Source organism: Palaemon carinicauda, chromosome 34 (genome assembly GCF_036898095.1).
Source record: "Palaemon carinicauda isolate YSFRI2023 chromosome 34, ASM3689809v2, whole genome shotgun sequence".
NCBI lineage: Eukaryota > Metazoa > Arthropoda > Malacostraca > Decapoda > Palaemonidae > Palaemon > Palaemon carinicauda.
In genome coordinates this window covers 36,289,267-36,299,669 of record NC_090758.1, presented here as the reverse complement: position 1 = coordinate 36,299,669, position 10,403 = coordinate 36,289,267, and the positions used below count along the sequence as shown (strand labels likewise).

The 10,403-nt window shown below is 33.8% G+C and overlaps 1 protein-coding gene across 1 annotated transcript in view; it reads right to left on the bottom strand.

Annotated features, from left to right (window-relative positions):
* Positions 1-2,964: 2,964 nt before the first annotated feature.
* Positions 2,965-10,403, bottom strand: part of LOC137626814 (uncharacterized) — an 8,272-nt gene continuing 833 nt past the window's right edge. The window contains exons 2-6 of the mRNA XM_068357802.1: positions 6,557-9,028; positions 5,775-5,917; positions 4,900-5,059; positions 4,169-4,378; positions 2,965-3,213 (exon numbers count right to left, since the gene is read on the bottom strand). Coding sequence (XP_068213903.1) covers positions 3,102-3,213; positions 4,169-4,378; positions 4,900-5,059; positions 5,775-5,917; positions 6,557-9,028 — 3,097 coding nt within the window. The 3' untranslated portion in view covers positions 2,965-3,101. The remainder of the gene's footprint in view (positions 3,214-4,168; positions 4,379-4,899; positions 5,060-5,774; positions 5,918-6,556; positions 9,029-10,403) is intronic.

Here is a 10,403-nt window from a genome sequence, read left to right as displayed (position 1 = left end):
CTTGAGTCCAACAGATGACGATGAACAATAACCCTGTGTATCAGTCATTCACCCAGTCAGTCAGCCAGTCAGTCAGTCTTTTGTTTTCCAGTATATCTGATCTGTGAAAGGAAACAGCATCAATTAGAGAGTTCAAGCTTCTTGCAAAAGATAAAATCTCTGCAACAGAAATCTTGCTGATCCTAAAATGCCAAACAAGATTGATATACTAAATCAATAAGATTGTGTAGTGGCAAAGCAGATAGATTTCATATCAAATATAATTTTATGCAGGATTGAAGTTACACATGACACTTAACAGGTAAGTTTATCGAAACTTGTCTACTTCTGATAAATATTATTTTGCCTTGACCAATTACTGATTATAAAAAATGGTAAAATAAAGGAGTTGTAGACATGAGACTCTATACAAAGAAGAGGAAGATGACTCTAAAGAAGACCAAAGTTAAGGAACGACTGCTTCTGGTACTTACCGACATCAATTCGAGATAAGCAATGTAGACCTTTCTGGGAGCTGCACCCTGATGTCAGATTCTGGTTCCAGAATGCAGATAATGACTTCAAAGCTGTTAACTGAAACTTGCCCCTCCCGCCCATGTGCTTGATGGATGCAAAGTGCCCATCCTCCAAAGTAAAAGCCCTAGATGAGGAGAGCCACCGTAGTCAGAGTGAGTAAATCATTCACACAGTTCCGCGAGGCCTCGTTTGGAGCTTCCCTTGTCGGTCCTGTCCTCTGAAGCCCTGGGTAAGGTTTAGCTCAGGACTTTGCGAGGAAGGACTAGTTGATGCAAGCACTAAAAGTAGAACATACAAACATACAAAATTAAATTTCGGAAAACAAAACTATCAACAACCTCTTGCTTAAGGATCAGTGCTAAATTGATTAAATAAATACAATACATTTATATTATTATATATATATATATATATATATATATATATATATATATATATATATATATATATATATATATATATATATATATATATATATATATATATATATATATATATATATATAGTTACCTTTAGCTATTAGTATCTAAAAATAATAATGAATTGTCTGAAAACCCTGAATCAACGTTTACTTCTCATTGTGAAAAGTAAATAACTAAAGATAAAACAGAAAAGTACCACAATCTGCAATTATTGTAGACATTTGGTCATAATTACTCCTGTGTTCCTCCCTCCCATTCTTCCTGTCTGTCTGCTTGAGAAGAAGAGAGACACCCGGTGTATTTTACTTTTGCCTGTTTCACTCATATATATATATATATATATATATATATATATATATATATATATATATATATATATATATATATATATATATATATATATATATATATATAAAAGATAATTTTAACATAATCAAATTTGATATTCCTTTATGAAAAAGAAAAAAAAAAAGTTCTCGAAAGTGAGAAGATTCAAATTAAGTCTAATCGTATAAATTCTTTTCGAGATTTATATTCAATATGAATAAAAGTATTGAATATTAACGTTACTCTTCTCAATAAATGTATTTGAAATATTAACTCGAAATATTACTCTTTCTGTTCATTTCATTAGGAGTAGTAACTAAAAATATTACTCTTTTCATTCAATTCTTTAAAAGTAGTAACTCCTTATCATATCCATTCCATGCAATTCATTAAGAAAAAATAACTCAAAATTCTTACCTTAAAACCCTACATCATCCTATTTTTCTCTTCTCCAATATCCTTCAGCTCTGTGTTCCTTCTCTTCTGATCAGATGTTGACTCAATGGGTCTGACAGACGCTGGTCTAAGATATCAGATTTTTTTAGGTCCAGCAGATGACGATGAACAATCTCCCTGTGCACCAGTCAGTCAGTCAGTCAGTCAGTCAGTCTTTTGTTCTACCAGTTCATCTGATATATAATTGAAAATAGCATCAATATATGAGGGCATTACAAACTGCAAGTGTTTTACAAAAGACAGAATCTCTGCAATAAACAGCTTAGTTTGATGTTCCTTTACTTTGATCATTAAATGGAGAAATAAATTGATTACCTATAATAATATTATTCTTGAGCAGCAAAGCATATCCATTTTAATATATAAGTTCATAAAAATTGATTTATTTCTGATAAGTTTACTTTAATGATACAACTAATCATATATAGAACAAGACATTACACAAAGAACTCACCTGTCAGACTGTTATTGAGATTATTTTTTTTCTTTTATTGCCTGGCGTTGTCCCTTTGAAGGACTTTGTAAGGATATTGTCTTTGTTCACCTCCCAAGAGAGAGAGAGAGAGAGAGAGAGAGAGAGAGAGGAGAGAGAGAGAGAGAGAGAGAGAGAGAGAGAGAGAGAGAGAGAGAGAGAGAGAGAGAGAGAGAGAACTTTTTCCTGAAGAGCTTTTGCTCTACAGACTCCGTCCAGAACTTTAAGGGAATATTAGGGACATATCATATGACATTATCAATGGAGATTAGTATAAAATGAAGGAAAATTGAAAGGTGATGAAAACACAATTTTTATTATTCACAGATTTATTTATGATGAGCTCCACTATTACATATTACCTACCATCACCTCAACCATCTCCGTCAAGATCACTTGAATAGATTTTGCTTTCATTAAAGAATAGACAATGTTTAGAGTGAATCTTAACACATTCAAGTCTTGCAATATTTTGATAAGAATATGTCATGATATAAGTCAAACACTACTTTGGTAATTAAAAATATTAATTGTATATGAATAATAACAAAAAAGAAAAGTTTCCAAAATAGATATAATATAAGAGAACAAACAGTAGAATGAACATAATAAAAAATTCCAAAAACAATAGATTTCTGTGAAAAGATTTAATTGTTCCCTAACAATTAAATATATATATATATATATATATATATATATATATATATATATATATATATATATATATATATATATATATATATATATATATATATATAAAATCACATTCCAATCAAGAAATGACCTTAATGATCTAAAAGTTATCTAATCATTATAAGGAGTTGGTTAAACCTGAATTATTTAGTGACAGATTATGAATTAAAATTTGGTGATTAACATTTCGACACATTTGTTTCACAATTAAAGGATCAGATGATATTGCACGTCTTCTTTTTCTTTTCAGTTGACGCCCTAGGGTTCATCATATAAGATCTAAATTCTGTACTGTCAATACCAAGGAACATCACTGCATCAGGCATCCTACCGAGCAAAGAAGAGAAAAACATTATGAAATAGACTTTGGTTGTTTGCAATGACTCAGCAAAAAAGCTAACGAAAAATGGCATAAGATATGATCAGGAAATCTTTATTATACATAGAAAGAAATAATAATAATAGTGAAAGAAAGGAGAAGATGAATATGACGAGAATTGAAGGAAGTGAGGAAAGAATTGAAGGGAATCATAAATACTGAGATTCAAACAAACATAATCAGATATTCTAATCAGAATTATAAGAAAAAGTGAAGATGATAATGAGGTGGAAATTGCTCTACACATCACCACCTCTCTGTCATCCACACAACGACATTCTCTGGAAATGTCTCTGATTTGATTAATGAAGATACAAAGGAATATTAAGTGATCGAATGAGGAAAAGAAAAAAAAATGATAAGAAACCAATCTTAGACCAAAACCAAAAGAAAAATAGTTTTGAAACTTGGCCTATAACGAATAAAGATTAGTTATCTAGGCTCATCACCTGCTGAGAGAGAGAGAGAGAGAGAGAGAGAGAGAGAGAGAGAGAGAGAGAGAGAGAGAGAGAGAGAGAATGATGATGCCTAAATATCGTGATGATCATTAACAATTAGACGTATGATATAAAAAACTACCCGATTTTATAGAATAAATCAGTTTTCTAGGCCCATGGTCTGCTTAAAGGAGAGAGAGAGAGAGAGAGAGAGAGAGAGAGAGAGAGAGAGAGAGAGAGAGAGAGAGATGCTGCCTAAATACAATGAAGACCATGAAAAATAAGACCTATGATATGAAAAATTACCAGACCTAATAATAGAGATTACTTTTTAGGCCTAAGAGGAATGTTAAAAGAGAGAGAGAGAGAGAGAGAGAGAGAGAGAGAGAGAGAGAGAGAGAGAGAGAGAGAGAGATAAAAATCGTACAATACGGATGAAAAAGGTGAAAAAAAGAAGCCAACTCACCATTGAACACCGAATTCACATCCGTTGGATTCCTCTGCCTTAAGACTCATCTCTGTAAGTAAGGCTTCGTCATCTGGTCGTTCATCTTCTGGGAAACAGATTAAGAGTCTCACCCTGACTCCCTTCAAGGAGTTCATCATTGGGAGGAGGAAATCCCGAGGACTCCTCCTCTTCTTGGAACACCGAGGAAAGCAGATTGAAGTGAAGGATCTGTTGGGAAGAGGAAGAAGGAATAGAAGAAAAATCTGATGAAATGAAAGGAAAGGAAAAGAAGAAGAAAGGAAATAATGTCAACCATATTTTTAATTATTGTTTTATTGTCATCTTGTTTTGTTAAGATGAACAAGTGCATTCAGACACACAACCACACACACACACACACACACACATATACACCTTCACGTACACAATATTGCGATTAATTTTCAATGATCCCAAATAGGATATGAAATTAAAATAAAAATGAACATTTAAGTAACATTTGAAAAGTGTACAAATTGATCAACTTATTTCTATTTCTATAATAATTAATAATTGAATATTTCTATTAATAGGACTATGAGATTTTTCTTTCTCCAAATCTGATGTCGATTTAAAGTCTTATTTCAAATAAATTTTTCTGTTCAACAAATTAATATAATAATCATATCGTCTCTCTCTCTCTCTCTCTCTCTCTCTCTCTCTCTCTCTCTCTCTCTCTCTCTCTCTCTCAAGGAATGATGTTTCCTCACCTCCTTGCATCCTGTGGTTGCAATGCCCGAAGGATGTCCCCAACCTTCTCAATGTCTTCTTCATTGACATCGCTGACAAAGACATCGATATTTGGATCCTTCTTCAAGAAAGGAATTGAGTGACTGACGCTGCTGACATCCTTGACACTAAAGTGAATCTCTGAAAGAGAAAAAAGTTTAAAGACGAAGAAGAAGGAAACCAACAACAACAACAACAACAACAACAACAACAACAACATGTATGGAGAAATTCAGCCAATAACAACCCAGCTTTATGGAACTTTTGCATTATTATTGATCGAGAAAAACATTTTCACGTCCCTATCGGTGATTGGTTCTTCAGGTCGAATGACTCCGCCCACATTTTTGTAGAGAACCAATCAGCGCAGAAAGGAGGCGGAGTCAGGAGGAGCCTTGATTTACTATCTCTGTTCTCGATACTCGTTTACTCTTCATTACCAACATGATCATTACTATTCACTACTCTCACCATCATTAATATCATTATTTGTGAAATCAATAGTGATTATAGTGATGTAGTGATGTCACCTTTAAACTGAATCATTTCCTTTTTAGATAAGAAAGGAAATTAATGATAACTTAGCATCGAAAGCTTTTAAATTACTTCAAATCAGATGAAAACAATATTGTCCTATTTAAGAAAAAAAAATTGATTGAGCCTCGAATATAATGTTCTAAATTTATACAGCAATAATGATAATAATAATGATAGTTACAATAATAGAAATAAATGATAATAACAATATTAACTGAACGAATAATAGGAATGGGATAAGGGGAAGAAGGCGAGATATCATAAAGTCACTCAGAGGAAAGGAAGACAGAAAATCTGTCGTCCTTCATTTATAACTCACCTAAATGTCTGATCTCTTTTGTCTCTTGCAAAGATTGACAGAAGGCGTCGAGGCTGACTTGGTCCGGAAGCCTCCCGCTCAGTCCCTCCACATTTGGAGGGATTTGAAACGTTGGGTTCCAGATGCCTATGTAAGACTCACAACTGTTGCAAAGAGAAGAAAAGAAATACAATAGTCATTAGATTCGATCGGGAATTTTATCATTTAGTTGATTGATGATGATTAAGATGACGTTGACTATGATGATGATTGTGGTGATTAAGGTGACGATGACGACGACAATGATGATGATGATGAAATCGAAAAGTCAAAAGGAATAATTTGGTGGAATATCGAAATTAATATCAACTATACATGAGAAGGAAAGTAAATTTGAGACTTTTTTTATATTACTTAATTTTAATGAATCTAATGATGACAGTGATGATGTAGATGATGATGATGAAGATGATGATGATACTGGTAACATAAAGGACATAGACTATGAGACTCAAGCTGAGGATTGTGGCAAAGTCTGTAGCCTAATTATTCATGTCTGTCTTTTTTTGTCTTTAAAAGTAGGCTTAATATATATATATATATATATATATATATATATATATATATATATATATATATATATATATATATATATATATATATGCGTGTGTATGTGTGTGTGTGTGTGTATGTGTTTTTATGTATCACTATCTTTTTCATTAAGATATTTGATGATGTTAGTTAAGAAGTAGACTGATATTCAGAATAACTGTCAGAAAAGCAAAGGAAAAGGCAAAACTTACCCTTTGCTGAGTAGACTTTTGATTGACTCTGTTTCCTCTGCGTTAATAGACGTAAATTCTTTAAAGCTGCGATGAAGCCGTATTACTCTTGGGTAAATCTGGTGTCGCAAGAGATGTTTGGTTAGTACCTCGAAGCCGGAGATAGTTCCATTGAGTTCTATAAAAATTACAATTTCATGTCTGTTTGGGAGAGGAGGATCAGTGGCTGCAAGGAGGGCGATGTAAGACTCGAATGATGAGTCAGTGATTTCAGTGTTGTCATCAATCAAACAAAACCTCTGCGCTATCCAGCGTGCAACCTTGTCACTGCACTTAATGTTGTGCATGACTTTCAGGACTGAGTCTTTGTCCTCCAATCCTGACTTCTCCAGGAGTTCCAGGGTCTCAATCTTGGTTGCCAGTGGCACCTCCACTTCCCCCACGTGGAAAATACTTAGTGTCTGGATAAGTAGGTTTTGATACTTCTCCAGAGAATCAGGGAGAGAGCCGTCATGCAACTCTTTCAGAACATTTGTCACTGTTGATGTTTTCGTTGACATAAGAAAAGCAAGAAATTCGGACTGGATTTGTGATGGGATCCTGGTTTGAGATAATTCATCACTCCACTCCTGTATTGTCAATGGATCCACATCTGGGATGGTCACTTGTTTATAGATGTTGTAACCTCCCATGAGCTCCATGAAACCCTTATGAGGGAAAGTGTAATAGGAGTTGTCGAAGGAAGTGACTTTCTTTAGGAAGGCTCCAGCCAGCTCTTCTATTGGTACTCCCAAACGAAGACATAGATCAGTTAATCTTTGATAGACCGAATGAGGAAGATTTATAAAATCATCTTTCAATCCTTTGAGAGATTCCCAAGAGAGTTCATCAAGAAATTTATTTATTTTGTGTTGCAAAACACTTAATTCTAAGTCACGCGTAAATGGGTTCTTCTGCAAACGCTCCTCTAATTTGGAGATGATTAGAAGGAAAATCTGCCAGTAGAGCTCAGCCTCAGTTGTGATTCTGTTTACATCATCTGGTTTGAACATCCAAAGAATTGTGAGGAGACAGAGATTATAGGCGACTTCCCACACTATGCTCATTTTGTGTTCAGTTTTCCTAAGGAATTTTAATAGTTTATCTAGCTCTTGTAGAACTGGTGAATCTTTGGGTAGACTCAAGAAGTATTTAGTTACAAACTCTTCTCTTTTGTTGGCTTTAATTCCTACAAGCCGAAGATGAACAGCATTCAAAGCCCTGGATTCGAGATGAGCATTCAGTTTCTCTTCAGCTTCAGGTCTGGTCGTAACAATAACAGTTAATTGGCTGTAGAGTTTGTTTAAAGAAAGAATATGGTTGAAAAGGCCAGATGAACTCTTATTGAGCTCATCGTAGCCATCTAAGATGACCAGAGTTTTTTGTCCTAAGACAGCTTTAACAAGGTCTCCATCCTTGAATGAGCGATGAACTTCTTCTCCCAAGGAGCATTCAATAAGCCTATCAAATGTATTAACAATATCTCTTAATTCTGCATAAAAGAGCAGATGAAAGGAGCTGAGGCCTTTGATGGAGGGTCTTTGGTTGGCCCAATCAGATGTTATCTTTTTCACTAGAGTGCTCTTGCCCATTCCTGCATGTCCTTTGAGCAAAATAAAACTTCCAGCGTCAGAACCTGAGGCTACATCTATTATGTCCTCCAGTAAAACTTCCTCATTCTTTCCATCCTGATTCAGTTCTATTTCTGTGAATATTTCATTCACTGGCAACTGCCTTCCATCTCCTTTCACTATTAAGGACAGTGGATTTATGGTTGTATTTCGATTCAAGACATCTTTCAAGAATGGAACACCTTTATTCCTTATCAATGCTATCTGTTCAGAAAAGAAAAATTCCTTCTTGTACTCATCAAGGGTCTTTGGCGAAATGTCTGCATCTCTTATTTCATTGAGCTTTTTGTTGAAATTAGCAACATTTGCATCAATCTCTGTCTGGCTGACATGTGAACATATTTTGCCAACAATGCAAAGTGCTCTTTCCATTAGTGAACGGATTTCTTCAATTTTGTCAAAGAAGTCTTTCTTATTTAGATTGAGAGCTTCATGAGCTATAGTGTTTCTTATGTTCTTTAAAGAAGTGATAAGACATTCTGGTTCTTTACCGCTTCCTGATGACCAAGCAATGTCATCTTTTCCAGCAAAGACTCCTTTACAATGTTTCAAAAGGAGACAAATAAGGGTTATATCCCACTTAGCAACATCCGTGGGATACTTTTGCAAAGTCTTAAGCTGTTCTGGATAGAGCTTCTTCTTTAGTTTATTGATTTCTACATTTTTGTTCTTCAGGTAAGTTAAGAATTGGATTTTCTGATCCCAATCTGGGTTTCCCCAGATGAGAAACAGCTGCAGCAAGGGACCTATAACCTCATCCAAGATCTTCCATTGTCTGATCTTATACCGGTCACACTCATTGAACACTGGGCGAGAAGTCATCCTGTAACAAAGTAAAGAAAAGAGAATTTTTAAGAATGTATTAAATTGCATATAAAAATGAAGATAGTTTTTGTAAGGAACATTTTTACCCCTTTGAAAAAAGGGTAAATTCTTCTTCGGAATTATATATATGTAGTTCATCTTTTTTTTAAATTAAAATTTTCTGCAATATATATATATATATATATATATATATATATATATATATATATATATATATATATATATATATATATATGTGTGTGTGTGTGTGTGTTTGTGTGTGTAAGTAGTATGGAGACAGGAGCAATTACTCAAGCATAAACATATTGGAGTAGGGAGATGCGTTCTGTTTTTTTCATCCATTTATTTGCGCCGACGTTTCGTATCAGCTTGATACATTTTCCAGGCTGAAACGAATACAAATCAATTGCGTATAAGTAAAAAGATACACACAACGTTTACCAACACCAAAATTAAAAAGCTTTTTAATAAATTAAGAATAAAAACAGAGTAAAAACATAAACACAGAATAACAGTGAAAGGGCTCGGAGCGAATATAGAGAAACAAATTAATTCAATAATAATAATAATAATAATAATAGAAAAATATATAATAATAATAATAATAATAATAATAATAATAATAATAATAATAATAATAATAATAATAATAATAGAACGAACAAGACACCTACCCACAGCGGTAGCGTAAGGAGAACTGACATGAAAAATTGTTATGGAAGGGAGTGTAAACAAAACAACAGGTAATTAGGCAATAAACAATTAGGTGGAAGATGACTGGTGGTTAAAAGAAGGTACAGTTAGCTTATTCATTATTGATTTAAGGGTGGTTAGTTCGTCCATATGTCGGGTTCTTCCTATTATAATAAAATGACTGGTATCTATGTGTGTTTTGCAACTTTTACTGTGATTTCTTATGTTAGATTGTTCTGGATTTGATAGTCGACAACCCGTTCTATAGCTAATTCCCTGATGAGAGAAAATTCGGACTTTTAGCAGCTTCCTTGTGCAACCGATGTAAGTGCCAAAATCACATCTGGGACAATTATACTTATAAACGACACCGGAGGCAAACAGGGGGCTGATCTTATCCTTGACTTGGAAGAGTGAGCCGATAGTTTTGGGGTTTATGGGAATTAGTTTCAAATTAAGGGCAGGCAATTGCTCACTGAATAGGTTAATGCATTTTTTCCTAAATTTATTATTATGGAGAAAGGAAAATCTAGCAAACATACGGAGCTTGGGGACATTGTGGACTATTGGGGTTGAATTGAATTTCAGATTAAGTAGCTTATTAAGGGATCTATGAAAAATTTAACTTGTCACAACTTGGTTGTTAGAATGTGAAATAAAAAAGTTAAATAAAATTGCAC